The 19,117-nt window shown below is 37.8% G+C and overlaps 1 protein-coding gene across 1 annotated transcript; it reads left to right on the top strand.

Annotated features, from left to right (window-relative positions):
* The first annotated feature begins 13,103 nt into the window (after nt 1-13,103).
* On the top strand, nt 13,104-17,596 carry LOC113326801 (CBL-interacting serine/threonine-protein kinase 9-like). Its single transcript, XM_026574460.1, has 15 exons — nt 13,104-13,457; nt 13,580-13,642; nt 14,100-14,171; nt 14,285-14,392; nt 14,489-14,569; nt 15,218-15,268; nt 15,394-15,519; nt 15,635-15,724; nt 15,796-15,921; nt 16,079-16,189; nt 16,324-16,440; nt 16,557-16,613; nt 16,878-16,952; nt 17,045-17,115; nt 17,255-17,596. Exons 1-15 carry the CDS (start codon nt 13,266-13,268, stop codon nt 17,256-17,258), a joined length of 1,344 nt encoding a protein of 447 aa, XP_026430245.1. The 5' UTR covers nt 13,104-13,265; the 3' UTR covers nt 17,259-17,596.
* Nucleotides 17,597-19,117: the final 1,521 nt, after the last annotated feature.

The raw sequence follows: 19,117 nt of genomic DNA on the forward strand, positions 1-19,117 counted from the left end.
AATACGCATAAATTTCTAGGCTCTGGAGTTTATTTATTGCAACTAAAAGCTAACAAAAAGTTTCTTCCCCACCCCCAAACTTAAATCTAACATTGTCCTCAATGTTTCTAATTAAAGAGCAGTACCAAAAGTAAAATAACACGAGGAGAAGTTGGAAAGATAGTACCTGGGTGAAGAAAATCAAAAACTAATATACAACATACAACTGCCTCGATGGTCAATCAAGGGTAAACAGGGTCCTCCAGAGGGACCTCCTCAACATCACCTGTAGGAAAGGGCTAAAAAGGGTTTCAATCTCTGACCGTTAACCTTCGAAGAACTACTACCATCCGGTGTCTCGATCTCAACAGCTCCATGAGGAAAAACAGTGCGAACAATAAAAAGGACCCGTCCACCGAGAACGTAACTTCCCAGGGAAAAGATGCAAGCGGGTATCATACAGAAGAACTTTTTGACCTGGAGAAAATGACTTCCGTAAAATGTTTCTATCATGCACAAGTTTCATTTTGTTCTTATACTCCTTCGCACTATCGTAAGCATCTATACGAATCTCGTCCAACTCATTGAGCTGGAGTTTCCTATGGGCTCCTGCCTCGTCAAGTGAAAAATTTAGCTGCTTAACAGCCCAATAAGCTCTATGTTCTAACTCAACAGGTAAGTGACATGCCTTGCCATAAACAAGCCGATAAGGCGACATTCCAATGGGGGTCTTAAACGCACTACGGTAAGCCCATAAGGCATCAGTAAGCCTAGACGACCAGTCTTTCCGATTAGGATTAACTGTTTTCTCTAATATACGTTTTATCTCCCTATTGGAAACCTCTACCTGACCACTAGTCTGTGGATGATACGGGGTAGCTACCTTATGTGTAATACCATATTTCTTCATCAGAAGCCTAAAAGGCCCATTACAAAAGTGCGACCCTCCATCACTAATTATAGCTCGCGGTGTACCAAAACGTGTAAGTATATTATTTTTCAAGAACTCAATCACAACCCTATGGTCATTGGTTTTACACGCAACCGCCTCAATCCACTTGGAGACATAGTCTACGGCGACAAGGATGTATAGGTTACCAAAAGAATTAGGAAACGGACCCATAAAGTCAATACCCCACACATCAAAGACCTCAACAATTAAAATAGGGTTCAAGGGCATCATGTTCCTACGGGAAATGGTTCCTAATTTCTGGCATCGTTCACAAGTAACGCAGTAACTGTGGAGTCTTTAAACAACGAAGGCCAATAGAATCCACACTTGCAATATCTTAGCAGCAGTAGCAGTTTCTTAGCACTAAAGTGACCCCCACAAGCATGATCATGACAAAGGAACAATACTGGACTTCACTCTCAGGTATACATCTCCTAATATCTGGTCTGGACAATACTTAAACAAATAGGAGGATCATCCAAAAGAAGTGCTTAACCTCAGCTAAAAATCTAGAACGATCTTGTTTACCCCAATGTTGGGGCATTCGACCAGTAACAAGATAGTTCACTATATTCGCATACCAGGTAATTGGGTAACAAAGAACAATTTTCATCAGGAAAGCTATCCCTTATAGGAAGGGAATCATCTGGGGAACTAACACTAGCCTAGACAAGTGATCTGCTACAAACATTTTCGGCACCCTTTTTGTTTCAATGTCTAAAAAGAGAAAAACTCTTGCACAACAGAATCCACCTAATAATCTAGGTTTAGTATCCTTCTTAGACAAAAGATATTTTAAAGCAGCATGATCAGTATATATGATGATCTTAGAACCTAAGAGATAGGGTCTAAACTTGTCTAAGGCAAACACAATGGCTAATAGTTCCTTCTCGGTAGTGGTATAGTTCAACTGGGCATCATTCAGAGTTTTGCTAGCATAGTAAATCACATGAAGTAACTTATTTCTCGCTGACCTACACAACACCAATAGCATAATCTGAAGCATCACACATGATCTCAAAGGATAGGTTCCAGTTGGGTGCCTGGACTATGGGGGCGGTAGTGAGTAATGACTTAAGATTCTCAAAAGCCTCTAAACAAGCATCATCAAAGACAAACTTAACATCTTTTGCAAGCAAATTGCAAAGAGGTCTAGACATCAAGCTAAAATCCTTAATGAAACGACGATAAAAACCAGCATGCCCTAAGAATGACATAATATCTCTTACGGTTTTTGGGACCGGTAAAGTTTTAATAAGGTCAACTTTGGCTCTATCTACCTCTATACCCTTTGAAGATACAATATGCCCTAGAACAATTCCTGAACGAACCATAAAGTGACATTTCTCCCAATTAAGCACTAAATTCTTTTCCTTACACCTAGTCAAAACTAATGAGAAATGATGCAAGCACTCATTCAAAGACGACCCAAACACTGAAAAATCATCCATAAAGACCTCTAAGAACCGTTCTACCATGTCAGAGAATATGCTCATCATGCAATGCTGAAAAGTCGCAGGGGCATTACATAGCCCGAAAGGCATGCGTCTATACGCAAAGGTACCAAAGGGACAGGTAAAAGTGGTTTTCTCCTGGTCTTCTGGGGCAATAACGATCTGATTATATCCAGAGTAGCCATCTAAAAAGAAGTAGTGACTATGTCCATCTAATCTCTCTAGCATCTGGTCTATGAAGGGAAGGGGAAAGTGGTCCTTCCTAGTGACCTTCAACCCGTGGTCACTCGGGTCGGGATTAACTCATTGTTATCATTCTGGACTACAGTAATACCAGATTTCTTGGGAACAAACTGAACGGGGCTAACCCACTTACTGTCTGAGATAGGGTAGATAATGCCTGCATCTAGTAGCTTAAGAACCTCAGTTCGAACTACTTCTTTCATATTGGGGTTTAGTCGACGTTGCATCTCCCTAGAAGGTTTGGTGTCTTCTTCTAAATAGATCTGATGCATACAAATAGTAGGACTTATACCCTTAATGTCTGCTATGTTCCACCCTAAAGCTTACTTGTTGTTTTGAAGGACGGTTACTAGCCTACTTTCCTGATCTCTATCCAAGTCGGAAGAAACAATCACAGGTAAAGTCTCAGACGGGCCTAAAAACACATACTTCAGGGTATCTGGCAATGGTTTTAGGTCCCACTTAGGAGGCTCTTCTAAAGAAGGAACTAGGGTAGACTTAGAAACTGGTAGTGGTTCGAACTTAGGTTTCCATCCATTACTAGTATATAACAAAGGGGTTGAATCTAACAAAGCATTCACCTCATTAATCACATTATTATCATCAAAATCAATCCCAAAGTGAGCTAGGCATTTCTCTAATGGATCTTCTAACAAAGTGTTTGGTAATGACTCCTCGACTAATGTTCCTATCATGTTCACCTCTTCTATATTCGAGTCATCTAGTTCAGAGGGTAGCTTACTAATATTAAAAATGTTCAGCTCAATAGTCATATTACCAAAAGACAAATTCATAATACCATTTCGACAGTTAATGATCGCATTGGATGTAGCTAAAAACGGGCGACCTAAAATCACTGGTATTTGGTTCTCTGGGTCAGGGACAGGTTGGGTATCTAGGATAAAAAAATCCACCGGATATATAAACTTGTCGACCTCTATGAGAACATCCTCGATCACACCACGAGTAATTTTAACGGACCTATCAGCTAACTGAAGTATCATTTGGGTAGGTTTCATCTCACCAAGTCCTAGCTTAAGGTACACATGGTATGGAAGTAAGTTCACACTGGCTCCTAAGTCAAGCAATGCTTTCTCAACACGGTACTTACCTATTTTACAAGCAATGGTAGGGGACCCTAGGTCTTTATACTTAGGAGTAGTGGTATTCTGAATAATAGAACTCACGTGACTAACTATGAAGGCTTTCTTCTGGACACTGAGCTTACGCTTTCGCGTACACAAGTCCTTAAGGAACTTGGCATAAGAGGGAATCTGCCTAATTGCATCTAATAATGGAAGGTTGATATTAACCTGCTTAAAAACCTCCAATATGTCATTAAAGTTGGACTCCCTCTTAGTCAGAACTAGCAGTTGTGGGAATGGGGCTCTGGGAACAAAATTAGACTCAACATGACCCTCATTGGTCTCTTTAGAGACTCTATCAGTCTCTTCATTCTCTGGTTCAGACGGGTGAACTACAGCATGTTCACTTTCAGGTATGTCGACCTTATTATCAACTTTCCTTCCACTCCTAAGGGTCGCAACAGAGTTAACATGACTGTACGATTTCTCTCCTCTAGGGTTAGGATCAGTATGACTAGGGAACCTTCCTTCCTCTCTCTCATTAATATACTTAGCTATTTGGCAGACTTGAAGTTCTAATTTAGCAAAAGACTGGGCACTATTCTTAAAATTATGTTTGGTTTCCTCTTGAAAATTACCCTGGCTTTTTACTAACATTTCCTGGCTTTGTGATAGCATTTCCTGGCTCTTCCTTAATATACTAAGGGTTTCCTCTAAGCTAGTTATTATATTCTTAGATGGGTTCTGGGTCAGTCCTGAAGGGTTCTTAGTATAACCAAAACCTGGGGGAGGCTGAGAATTACTAGACTGGCCTTGATTCTGTCCCTTAGAACAAGAGAAATTAGGATGGTTTCTCCAACCAAGGTTGTAGGTCTCTGAGTAGGGGTCAAACTTCTGACGGTTCTCAAACCTAGCATTGTTATAGACAGCATGAGCTTGATCTTCACTAACCTGACCTTCCCAAAATGAGTTATCAGGCTCTATTCCACAACTAGAGATTTGTGAGGCTCTATTAGGTTCAACAAGGGACTTATTTTTAGGTTGACCCATTTCCAACGCTTCTAACCTTCTAGATAAAGCAACAAACTTGGCATCTGACGCAAAACTTGTATCTACCATATTGGTGCTACTTCTATTGACTAAGAGTCTTTTAGGGGGTTCCACACAAGACTCCCACTGTTGGGATTTCTCAGCGATAGCTCCTAAGAAGGTAAAAGCATCATCAGCATTTTTACTAGTGAACTCACCAGCGCACATAGACTCGACCATGGCTTTGGTCGAATAGTCTAAACCATTATAAATAATCTCTACAAGTTTCATCTTATCAAATCCATGGTGAGGACACTGGGATAAGAGATCATTGAATCTCTCTAAAAACCTATAAAGAGACTCTCCCTCTTGTTGCACACTAGTACTAATGTTCTGCCTAACAGCTGCAGTTTTATGCTTAGGGTAGAACTTCATATAGAAGGCAGCGATAAGTTCCTGCCATGTTTCTATGGATTCAGATGGTAGGTTGTGCAGCCAGGTCTTGGCTTTATCTCTCAAGGAAAAGGGAAACATCTTAAGTTTCAAGACTTCATCAGTAAGGTCTTTTATTCTAATTGTCCCGCAAATTTCCTCAAAGTCCCTAATATGGAAATAAGGGTTCTCATCATCTTTTTCTAAGAATATAGGGATCATCTGAAGAATACTAGGTTTTATCTCGAAATTAGCCGTAGTGGCTGGCAATTTAATGCACGAAGCTCGGTTGGACCTAGTTGGGAACATGTAATCTTTCAAAGTTGCCATCGCTGGCACAACAGAAGTACTAGGGGTACTTTCCTCACGAAGAGACAGATTCTTAAAACTGAAGTTTCCAAAAACAGGGCTCTCAGAAGAACAATCTTCGAGCTCCCTGCTTATATCAGAAGAACTACTAGGTTTTTCGCTAATCAATCGACCTAGAGTATCTCTTTTCCAAGCCCTATTAACAAAATCGGGCATACACTAAAAAAAATCAAAAAGAAATAAAAATCCTAACAGGAAGGTTCTAGCAATCACACAGCAGGCTGACTCGACTTTACCACAACAAACCTAGAGATTTCTAGCAAACAACAAGCATGATGGCTCACTTAGATTGTTTCTAGACTAGCTTCTATATCTCGAAAGGGAATTCGTTAAAATTTAAGAAAACCCCTATGGAATCAATCTGAGTCAAAGTAAGTTGAATCGAGGCGAGGGAAGCTTAGTGGAGCTTTGATACCCAAGGCCTCACCGCAGTACAAGGCGGCGCAGTCACGCATTCAACTCACAGAAACCGTCATGAACTTCGAAGTATGCTAAAAAAATAACCAATATCCTTCGAAAAATTTCCTAACAAGCTCGATACCTTATAGGTCTCTTTCTAATCAGATTTTAAAGCTTGGGTTCGCGTTAGGTTTTGTTCTCCTAAAGCGGGCAAGAAGGGAGCGGTGATGAAATCCGAACCCTTATCTTGTTTAGGCCAGGCCTTGCCCTTTACTAGCAAAATAAAGACAGTCTGGTTCGTCCTCAAACAATTAGCACCTTAAGGAGTACAGTAACTCGCTTGCAGGGGATTCGCGAGTGTTTCGATTGGACTTACCTCCCGTACCAGACGGGGGATGAACCGTTGTCGTCGACTCGGGCCACGACTCCTATGCCGTGTGCGAACCCAAGGGGCCGAGGTGATATTGTAATCACCGTCCTTCCCTGCACACAGTTTGTATTTAAGGGTACCCTTCCGTAGGGTTTAAAAATTAAATTCCAAATGTCCAGTCCAATTTAAAGTTCAAAAAGAAAAAATAAAAAAAATTACAGTTTTCCTCACACACTCAAAAAGAATTAAAAATTAAATCCTAAAATTGTCCTATTTTCTTCTCTTTTCGCTTTAAGCTTTTTCCTCTCCAAGTCCTTAGTTTTCACTTTGAACCTGCAAAATAAAGACAAAAAGAAACGTAAAAAGGAACAAACAATTCTAAAAAAATAATAAACTTAAAAAAAAAAAATTCTACCTAAGCACAGGTCCGCGTCGGCGGCGCCAAAAATTTGATGTATTTTCAAATGTTGTTGTATATAGTGGTGAAAACTGGGTTCTTTTCGAACTTGTGAAGGTAGATCCTTTTTTTAAGATTTAAACAAATAAATAAATGAAGGAATTAATAGTAATGTCAAGATTTTAGAAAGATTAAGGCTCAGGATTCACTATTACTTCAAGTTGATTGGTTATAAATAATATTTCAGAAATTATTATTAAGCTATTTTTCTTATTAAATCACTTTTTAATTTAAAAGGTGTCCAAATATTAAGTTGTAATCTTAAGCATGATTTATCAAAGAATATATCCTAAGCATAAAACATCAAACTGATTCACAAATAATTAAGAAAACCATTTTATCCCTTTTTTTTATATTTTTATCCAAGTGAATTAAATAAAATAAATAATTAACGAAATTATAAATAAAAATATTACCAATCAAACATGAGTGAATAGATCCTCCATTGCCTCAATCACCAGGTATTTTAGCCGCTCATCATGTTGGAAAACCTCTCAAAATATTTCATTGATGCTCAAAAGTGTTTTACAATGAAAAGAAAGACAAGAAAATGATATAAAACAGGATTCTGCGACCCTAGAAGGCGTCCAGAGTCAACGACAGAGCTGAAGTGCTGTTGTCGTTGGGAAACTACGACCCACGGGTGACAGTCGATGTCACTGTTGATAAACGACGGTCTTGGAGAGTCTGTTCTTCACGTTCTTCCTCCTCGCAGTAGCAGAACCAGAATCTCTGCAACTTGGATTTTCTTGCTCTGTAATGCTCTAAACCTCTCCCAATTTCCTCTAAACTTCGCTAACCCCTTCTGCTCGACACTAGGGACCTATTTATACACAACAGGTCACTCCAATCCTTGTAATAACTCCAAGAATATCCGGCCATAAAAAGAATATTTTCCGAAATATTTTTTATTTATTTCTCTGATTTTTTACGGATTGTTTCCTGGTTTATCTCTTTCGCGCATCATCTCTGAGCTGTAGGAGAAGTTTCCAGCCAATAGAGTTAACCCATGCACGTCTCTTCCATCCAACAATTCCAAGAATAGAATATCTTCCCTATTTGAGAATATCTTCCCTGTTTTGATTCCCACCGATTATCTAACTAAATTTAACCGAATCCAACACCCATACCAGCTCTGTCTAGGCCCTAGGAACAAACCCATTTAATTTGGGCCGTTGAATCTCACTGGAACACCTTCAAATCCTCAACCCTAGTCACGGCAGTTCAAGAACAATTTTTTCCCGCCAAAATTTGAATTTCAAAAGGTTGAAGATGATATGCCCCCTATCCTGGACTGGGGTGCGAATAGCAGATGCCTTGGGGGTGACCTGGGGGTGCCCCTTAGTAATTAGGTTACCCCTTATCCAAAAGCGAGAGTTTGAATAACACTTGTCCTCCGGGTGCCAAAATCATCTTTTCGAGCCGAATTTTCCAAAAATGTTTATTTCCTAAAAATACATAAAAACACAATATTAGTACAAAAATAGAGTTCCAACAATACAGACATTGAGGACAAATTAGACACAAAAATGTGTCTATCACTAGCCGGCCTGACAACACACACCGTTGGACAGTTTCTAGTGTGTGGAATGATCATTCCCATTGTCTTCCTACCGTTCCGAACCGTCTTCCGGATATACACTCGTAAGTGGGGTGCCACTTAGGCCAGGAAAACTCACAGTACTTAAACAGGTTCAACGCGAATCGCAAAGTAACTGGCATAACAGTTACAAACTCGTCCGGCAAAATTTTTCCTACTCTGCAACTTTAGGTTTTCCATTTAAGGAAAATACTCGACAATGAGTCCACTCCGCATAGTCCCTAGATTTATCACGGAACTCGCTCTGATACCAACTGTGACAGACCGAAAAATTACGCGTGGCTTGCCAGGGCGCGTAGGCCAAAACTTCCCCGATGCGCCATGATAATGCTACTTACCGGGCCTTAAATATAGGAAAATGCACGTTAATGTTTCCCTTACAAGCATGCCCGTGGAGCATGATGCATCTAATTTAGCTTCTACACCTTTATAACTTATCCTTGTTCTGCGAAGGGTTTAAAGCCTTGAAGGATATGGATATGCATCACTGGCTTCCGAGTCCATTGTAGGCCTTGAACTTATGCATCGACCTTTGCAGGCCTAATAACCCTTCTTCACTTAGCTTAGGCATTGTTGAGAAAATGCACTTGTCTTTCTCGTGCCAAGGGTGCATCAATCAGGTTCATGCCTTACTTTCCTTAGGCTTATGCAAACTCCGCTAAATTGCATATGGATGTTGCTTACTTTAAAGGCCACGCCCAATGCGCCATTGGTACATGCCTAAGTCGAGAACCTTGATTGGAAGTAATAGCATCCAAGGAATGGAATGCAACTTGCCTTATCAAGTTTGGCCACCATCATCTCTTGCCTCGAGCTACCGAGCCTGATGATATGAGAGGCCAGTATGCCACAATTATCTCTAGATGATATTAGTGAAAAATTGCTGGATCGGCAATGCTGCAACTCATCGCGGCTGCCTACGTACCCTTCCATACTTTAAAGGGATCAAGCACATGCCGTAGTTCATCCACGAAGGGACCACAACTTAATCGTACTCGTTTCCAAGGTCGTGGCCTAGCTAGCAATAATGGTAATGGCCTAGTCCGTATAGGCCGTTCCGCCAAAATGCACAAAGGTTAAGCATTATTGAGTCTGCGGCATGGTGTAGTGATGCCTAACCATCAAATGCCCTATTTTCAAGGTTACGCAGTTATAAATGAGGCCTAAGCATCATTTATGCTCTTTCGGCTAAGCTATGAAGCTTATTTGGTGCATGGTACGCACATGCACCTTCAACCAACTACCCCTCCCTATGTATGTTAACTTACCATTTCTATAACTTGGGAAAGCGGAGAGGATTGACATGCTTGCTTCACTATTCATGGCCGTTTCCATGTATCCCTGAATAAATGGCAATGATTGCTGAGTTCTGTTTTCTAATACATAATGATTGCGCACCACTCGTTTTGGCTATTGCACAATGAATGTGGAATACTGGTTCTGGATATTACGCAATATTCACTCGGGCGTATTGCACAATGATTGTGCAATATTCACTCGGCCAGCCCTCTCTGACATGATTCACAATGATTGTGCAATATTAGCTCTAGGACAATATCCTGCATTATGCGCAAAAAACTAGGAAATATAATTGTCAGGAATTAAATTTCTAGTTGTTTGAGTCTCTTTCAAGACTAAGTGTGCTTAGAATTCAATCTAGGATAACCTGAGATTCAAGCAAACACTTTATGCGTTTATATGAAACTCCTGTTAGGAGTTCAAGTAAGTATGTGAGATGTTTATACTGAAATTTCTTAAAAGAATATGCATTATGGTCCGGGTAAGGGCACCCTGTATAATGATAGTTATTGGAAAATACGCCATGAGAACTAATAATGAATATCGTGTTCATTTAAACACTTAAGACTTGAATCATGATGCCCATACACAAAGTTTTTTAGTGATGAAAGATGTCTTAGAGGTGTCTACGAGAGTCGTAACAATGCTAAGCGTATTTACGTAATAGTGTGCTAATTCGCAGTTGGTAGGTATGCGAGGGTACGCGTACCGGGTATCTATACCAAAGGCTATTCACGAACTCATGCTCTTGAGGTACGCGTACCTCTCCCCATTCACGAATTCAGAACACCATGGTACGTGTATTGGGTATGCATACCTACCTATATTCCAGAAACTCAGATATCTATGGTACACAAACTAGGCATGTGTCCCTACCCTAAATATAGATTTCAGTAGTTCTGAAAACTCTTTCTATGGTTTGGAGATAGACAGTCAAGATATCGTAAGAGCCGTACTCATGTGTTACTGGCATTCTTATGTCGAGCACGAATCACATTACACTGAGTGAAGAGGAAAACTTCTTCTAAAACTTATTACAGGAGATTGTTCTTTAATCTTTAATATTTGAGACTCATCATCCAACAATGCTTACTAAATTAGTTATGCATCATATTGATAACGACTCGGATTTTTCAAAGTTGGATCGCATAGTCAACTCACGATTCGTCTGACTCCTGGTTTTCTTAACCGTGTCTCGGCTTTTCTAAGGTAAATCGCCGAGTCAACTCATGATTCGTCTGATTCCTTGTTTCTTCTAATTTCCTATTGAATTCAGAAAGATTGAATGATCCACGATTTGACACTTTAGATAGGACCCGAAGTCGAACACTTTTTTTGATTTAATCACAATCCAAAACTATTTAACATGTCAACAGTTGATGAGACTCCACGAGTCTGACTCGGACTCGAACTTAAAACGCTCATGGAGTCCAGGTGCAAGCTTTGAACCACCGTGCTAGCTTGGTTTCATGTTAAAGCATAAACTTGAACGTTTTTTAAAACGATTTTTTAGGCACCATCAAATATTCAAGGGAATCATCAAGCACTTAGACCATCCAATCCTTCCTCCTCTCTCCAAAAGAAGAAAAAAAAACCTAACCTTTCGTCAACCTCTTGCTCAGATTTGGTCCTTTGGACCATAGTTGAGCAAGATTTCATTTCTTTTTTAAGGTTTAGTCTTTAGTTAATCAAATAAAACATGTTTTCTATTGTTTTGATGTCTTTCGGCATATTTCTTCGCCATTTGGGGCGATTTTTTTTCGTCATTTTGGACGATTGTCTCTTCGCTTTGCGGGCGATTTTTTCAAATCTTCATGGATAGATCGTGGCTTGCTATTCTCGGTTCAAAAATATCAATCATTCAACACGGTATCGCTTTGAATCTATTTTCAACATAAGAGATTTAGGGCATCCGGGTTAATTTGGGTATACAAGATTTCGGGCAAAGTACTCCTTTGTTTCAGGAGCATCTCTTATCAAAGAAGAATAAAATCATATTAAATGGTCAGGATTGATTCCGGATAATACCATCATTTTTCCCTACTATATAAACAAAAATTGGGTATCTTTACGGTTTATCGCTCTTTCTCTTAGCGATATACTTGTAATTGTTATCTTTAATTGTATTAGGGATTTAATCATCTTGTATTTTATGTTTTTGTTATTCTTGTAAGCGATCATGTAATCAGTATATCTTTTAAAATGAATCGAAATATGTTGATTGACCAAAAAAAAAAGAAGTACTTAGACCATCCATTCTACAGAGCTAAGGGATGTCACGTGATGAGTAAAACATTTTTTTTGTCACTAATGAGTTTACAATATTGAAATTGCATGCACTTTTTGTTGGCAGGAGGAAGAATTTACTTCTCATTTACTATTTGATTGTCCTAGAACCTTAGAACAAAATTGGTCTTAGATAGAACTTAAGTTATCTATTTTGTGGACAATTAAAATGAGATGTTAACAGACTGGATGGAAGATATATAATTTAGATCACAAGTTTATGACCAGGATATGCATTGTTTAGAATCTTCTTAGAAAATGAGAAATGATATGATTTTTCCTAAAGTGAATTTGTCAGAGAGTTTATTCATCAATAATGCGCTTTAAGATTTTAATCCGTGGATGATGAACTTGTTGAAGAAAGGACTATTAATGCTCAAGCTTCTCGAAATCATAGTTGGACTCCTCCAGAACCTCAGTCCATCAAGATCAATGTGGATGCTGCATTTTCCCTAACAGTGGAGTAGCAGGAGCTAACAATCACACAAAATCTAGTTCTTCATTATTGGTAGAGTCTATTGCTTGAAAATTACGTATGCGACAGACGAAAAATTTCTTTTTAACATAATCTTATTGAAGGTGAAGCAACTAATGTCACTGCGACTGTTCTAGGAGATGTAACAGATACCCTAAATAAAAAAGAGACAGTCTGTAATTCTAGAAAAATACGATGTTAACTCTTTTATTGATGTAAAATTTTAGTATGTGCCCAAAAGTTAGCGCAAACAATTTGGCACATTGTCGGTGTCTATACGCAATGCATGAAAATGTAAATAGTTGGTGGAATGCTAAAAACGAAAAGAAAAAAGAAATTATTTGTCAAATATTATTGTCTTCCATCCAAACCCAAAAAATATTTAGATTTTTAACGGTAATTCGTTTTTATATTTTAATTGGATATTTTAAATTTTATTATAGTTTATTTAATTATTTTTGATATTTTCTTTTTATCTTGTAAAATGAAAAAAAAGTGACTTACTTTTGTGTTGCTCTTGATTTATTTCGCATGATTAAAGTTTCCTATAAAAAAATAATTTCAAAATTTCAAACCCTAGCCCAGTTGGTGGGCTGAACTAGAAACTAAAAATTGGCGACCCGGAAGAAGAAAGTGGCGAGAAAAACGAAGACCCTATAATTTCGGCTGATGACAAATCACAATTACTCCGGAGAGAAAATAACAAACCAAACTTCTCCAGAGAGAGATGTATATCATCGCGTTTTTCATCGGCCATAGCCGCCGTACATTTCTCTCCGATAGTAATTCGCACTAGAAATCCAAGAAAAACCAGAGAGATTTTGCAAAACTAAAAGATGAGCGGCGGCAGCAGCAATGGTGGAAGCGGAACCCCACGCACTAGGGTTGGAAAATATGCAATGGGAAGAACATTGGGCGAAGGTAGTTTTGCAAAGGTGAAATTCGCTAAGAATGTTGAAAATGGTGATTGCGTTGCCATTAAAATCCTTGACAAGAATAAAGTCCTCCGTCATGAAATGATCCAAATGGTACAAAAATTTATTAATTTCTTGTTATTCATTTTCTGGGTTTTTAATTACATTCATTTGTTCAATTACTCGTCTGTAGAAATTTTCAGCTCTTGATTTGTGTGATTGATTTCATTTTGAAGATTAAAAGAGAAATTTCGACAATGAAGATGATTAAGCACCCTAATGTTATACAGCTTCATGAGGTATCATTGTTGACAAATATCTTTCTTTATTTTCTCATTTATTTAGGCTTTAATACCTTTGATTGGTGGGTTTTTTTTTTTTTTTTTTTTTTTTTTTTTTTTTTTTTTTTTTTTTTTTTTTTTTTTTTTTTTTTTTTTTTTTTTTTTTTTTTTTTTTTTTTTTTTTTTTTTTTTTTTTTTTTTTTTTTTTTTTTATTGTCGCTGTTTGAGCATTTTTAATCTTTCAGCATTGCAACCAACCATTTTGGTTGGTGATTGTTATTCTGGCAAAATTTAATTCGATTGATCAAATGTTGTTCATATTTCACAATGGGTAGGTGTGATGCTGCTATAACTAGATCAAAAATGCTAGAGCAGCCTGCACAGTAAAACATATATGGGTTATTGTCGAGTTTGTTGTAATTTTTAATAAGCTATTATCAGCATTAATTGCACTTGTAAGTATGTATGCATATAGGTTATGGCAAGCAAGACAAAAGTATACATTGTGCTTGAATATGTTGATGGTCGTGAACTCTTCGACAAAATTGTAAGTTGAATACGTATCTTTGTGCGTATTGTTAACATACATGTGTATCACATTTGATTTTGAGATGTGTTTGCTCTTTGAGATGTTTGATCGATTCTGAGTTGATTAATTAGGCTCACCGTGGAAAGTTAAAGGAGGATGAAGCAAGAAGTTATTTCCAACAACTGATCAATGCTGTGGATTATTGCCACAGTAGAGGTGTTTACCACAGAGATTTGAAGGTTAACTTCCCAATCTTCTACTTTTGATATGTAGATGAATACATGCTGGTTATATGCTTGTGAAATTATTTATTGATCCTTTCTTTTATAGTGCAGCCAGAAAATTTGCTTTTGGATACACATGGTGTTCTTAAAGTTACAGATTTCGGATTAAGCACATTTTCACAAGAATCACAGGTAATTAAGTATTTGGATTTACATCAATTTATCTAGGAATCCAAATCCGCTGTGACCGAATTTATCAGTCGTGCAAGATTTAAGGACAACGTTTGCTCAAATTGGCGTCAATTCACTCTTATCTTTATTTGAAACGCTGAGTGTTGCTTGATGAGTTTGTCTTGAATCTTGCGGTTGTATGAATTGAGGTTGGATTTATTTTAACCCTTGGATACATATAATTTGGTATTAGAAGTTTGCATTGCATTTAGTTTGAGAAATTTGCAAGGTTTAAGCATCTAAAGATGCTGAGGCTTGGCCAAACTTTAAGTTGTCTAGATGCCGAAGACATTGGCTGTGGTCCTTGTTGCTGTGTTAGAGTTCTATGTGATCCTTCTACTTGGCCAAGTATGGAATTACTTGTTTTTAATACAAACTCTTTGACAACGTTGTCTCTTAATCTAGTTAAGAGTTTTATGAATTGTTTCACACCTTCGTCGTTTGGGCTTCACCGTCTCTATAATTTCTCAAGGAATCTTGCATCCCAAATTTTATCTCTTTCGCTCCATCGTGGTTTTGCTTGTTCGTGATAAATTCAGTCTGCTATATCAAGCACACTTAGTGTAGTGCACTAAGATGCCATTCTAATTGATATATTAATTACTGTAGGATGGTCTCTGCCACACAGCCTGTGGAACTCCAAATTATGTTGCGCCTGAGGTATCTATCATACCATGTTTTTAAGACTCACACATTTCTTTTTCTTGAACTTCTACAGTTCTACTTCATTGATCTCTTGATAAATTCCTATATATTTTCTATTAATTTGGTATCATGATGATTAGGTGCTTAAAGACAAAGGCTATCATGGTTCAACTTCCGATGTATGGTCTTGTGGAGTCATTCTATTTGTTCTAATGGCTGGTTACTTGCCTTTTGATGACTCAAATATCATGGCTTTATACCGAAAAGTAGGTGCATGATCCATAATCACCGATATGATTCTCGTGCGTTCTCGCACTCTAGAATACTGAACAAAGAAGTGAATAACACTTTCTTTATCTTGTATATCTCAAAAACCTGCAGATCTACAGAGCTGAATTTTCATTTCCTGGATGGTTTTCATCAAGTTCGAAGAAACTTATTAAGTGTATCCTTGATCCTGATCCTGCTACTGTAAGTGTCAACCTTTTCTCACTTTTGAGTAAAAACATTTCCCTATTTAACATCATTTATTTTCATTACAGAGGATTACAATTCCACAAATTTTAGAAACTGAGTGGTTTAAGAAAGGGTATAAGCCACCAAATTTTAAGCAGGACGAGGAGGATATAAGCCTTTCTGACATTGATGCAGTTTTTAATGATTCCGAGGTAATCAATGCCTCTGTCGAAATATATGTTTATCAGGACTACCCGTAAATGCTTAGTTATTAGCAGGGTTTGGTGTTTTTCTCTACCCTGTTTGGTTAACACATAACAATATTTACAAATTTGTAGCTTACTTGTATCTCTTGTTCTCACCTACCAGGAGCATTTGGTAACAGAGAGAAGAGAAAAACCTGTATCAATGAATGCATTCGAACTTATTTCCAAGTCTCAAGGTCTAAACCTGGGCAATTTGTTCGAGAACCACCGAACGGTACGTTTTACAAACTACAAAAGATAAATTACTTGGCAGGAAAATTCTTACTTATTGTGTTCATTATTCAGTTCTCATAAAAAAAAAAATCTGGGTGTTCTTATTTTAATCTTCCATAGTAATTGTGTATACAGAATTCTATAAAGAGAGAAACGCATTTTACTTCTCAGTGTCCTGCTAATGAGATAATGTGTAAGATTGAACAAACGGCTAAACCTCTTGGTTTTAATGTTCGCAAACAAAATTATAAGGTATATTCTTACTCTTCTCAAGGTTTTTTTACAAATTGTTCTTCTTCATTTTTGTGTTAAGTCTGGCAACAGTAGGGACTGATGTTAGTTTCTTATTTGTTCTGAACCCATTGTAGATGAAGTTGCAAGGTGATAAAACAGGACGAAAAGGCCATCTTTCTGTTGCTACAGAGGTACATACCAACTATGTTTAGGATATGCATCCATTTTAATTGGTTGGACAAAGCATGCCTACTTTTAAAGAATACACTACTATAAGCCTAAATCTGCAGTATGCCGTGGCACTGATAGAAGAAGTATGGCTACTCGCACTAGCATTAAGAGATTAAACTCAAAACCACACCAAGAAATGAAGTTGGCTTATCATTGTTTTTTGTGATTCTCTACTACCTATCCCCTTTTCACTCCTGGAGTTTCTTTAATCACCTAACATCCAGGTTTTTGAGGTGGCTCCGTCTCTACACATGGTGGAGCTTCGAAAGACTGGTGGTGATACACTGGAATTTAAACAGGCATGTAGCTAAATTTGTACATTGAAAACTTCAATTTGGTCTTTAAGGTCAATGGCATTTTAAAAAAATATGGTTGTTGGAATAAATGACAGTTCTACGAGAGCTTTTCAACTGGATTAAAAGATATCGTCTGGAAAGCAGAAAAAATACCGGAAGAATCAAGGTAAGTTATACTGCTTCTTTTATTTGGTTCACTGTATAGTACAGTAATACCCACCCACATCGGGCCATAATGTGGGCGAGATGTAGGGGTAGGTTTAAATGAAGTTGAGCATTAAAATGTTACTGTCTTACTTGTGCAGTTGATCCATTTGTTAGTCGGGCTTGCTGTCACCCTTCATTGTATACGTACTCTATATAGGATATGGGATTGTCGAAGAGTTGTCCCTTTCGTATAAATGATACATATATTAGGGTGGGGAAAGAAATCTAAATCTTGAGTCTTTGCCGGTTGTTTGGTTTTTCTTCTTCTTTTTCTTCCAAAGCTAATCGGTGATCAGATTAGATTTTAGAGAGGTCTTCTGTTTATGTTTCCGTGTGAAAGTAAACATAAACTATTGATGTATAATGATAAGATGTAATCTTGTGAAGGCAATGATTATGTGGGTAAATAGGTATACCAATCTTGGCATTCGGCTGATGCATATCTGACTCTAAAAATTAGCCAATTATAAGAATGCCTTCTGGTGCTGAAATGTTTGGCGTAATTAGGAAAATGAAGCCAAATAAATCCCCCCGTACTGACAGGGGCGGAGCCAGAAACTATGAGAAGGGGGTGCAAAATTTGCTAATGGGTTCAAAAAAATATTATAAGGGTGCAAAAGAGCAAAAATAGGCTTATGTTTTAAAAAAAAAATCTTGTTGGACCTATATTAGGCTATGGAGCCAGCTGGGCAGGGGGTGCAACTACCCACCCTTGCAATGGGCTGGCTCCGCCCCTGCGTACTGAGGGGTTCCCTGTCCAACAATGAAGGATGAACGCTGACACTAATCTTGTGAAGGCAATGATTATGTGGGTAAATAGGTATACCAATCTTGGCATTCGGCTGATGCATATCTGACTCTAAAAATTAGCCAATTATAAGAACGCCTTCTGGTGCTGAAATGTTTGGCGTAATTAGGAAAATGAAGCCAAATAAATCCCCCCGTACTGAGGGGTTCCCTGTCCAACAATGAAGGATGAACGCTGACACTAATATTATTCAGTTATTCTTAATATATATAGATAGAACACGCGGTGCATGTTTTTAATCATCCATGGTATTTTGTACTCACCCGCAAAGCTGTATCGATTTGTTTTTGCGGTGAAGTTACTTGTTAAAATCCTTAAATACCGTTGGCTTATTTTATTTTTGACATTTTTGTGTCTCGTTATATTGCCCTATTTGGGCTCTCGTTAGAAACGGTATTTTTTATATTATTTTTAACCGAACAGAAGTTTATAAGTATAATTTTTGACAGAACTTATTTATTAAGAACATCATGGGAGTAATAATGAAGTTTCAAAATTACAGAAAAAGCTATAGCTAATTAAATGCTGTCTACTATAGCTTCCCAATTACAAATCAAGGTGCTCAATGAATAACCATCAAAAAAAAAAAAAAACTTACTGCTAAGAGACCAACTAAACATCGTGATAAATCGATCTAAGTTCCTTTTATGAATTTCTTTTTCAGCTTTAAAAAGTTGAATACGACCCCAAGTGTCGAAGGCCTATAAGGCTATAATTAAATTGCCAAGTGACAACCTGGTATTTCATGGTCTTAGACTGTTAGCTTCATGAATTAATGGCTTTGGAAACCTTGTTACGTGGCCCTCAAGTCTAACAACAACAGCATTATTAAGAGTTTATCCAGAGTAAAATTGATGTGACACTGGCTTTGGTAGCCTTATTAAGTGGCTCTCTAGTCTAACATCAACAGCATTAAGAGTTTACGTATCCAGAGACATAAACCGGAGTAAAGTCGATGTGACAATTTGGAGAAAGTCAATATCATGTGGTTAAGAAATGGTTGGATTATATAGCAATTGTTAAAGTAGAACTACCCTGACTAGTAAATGCCTTTGCCCACCAACATCTACTATGTACGTCGGTGCATAACTACAACTATAACTTCAACTACATTTGCTTCATCTGTAAGCATTTTACAACCCCCCAATACCCC

Source organism: Papaver somniferum, unplaced genomic scaffold (assembly GCF_003573695.1).
Source record: "Papaver somniferum cultivar HN1 unplaced genomic scaffold, ASM357369v1 unplaced-scaffold_10, whole genome shotgun sequence".
NCBI lineage: Eukaryota > Viridiplantae > Streptophyta > Magnoliopsida > Ranunculales > Papaveraceae > Papaver > Papaver somniferum.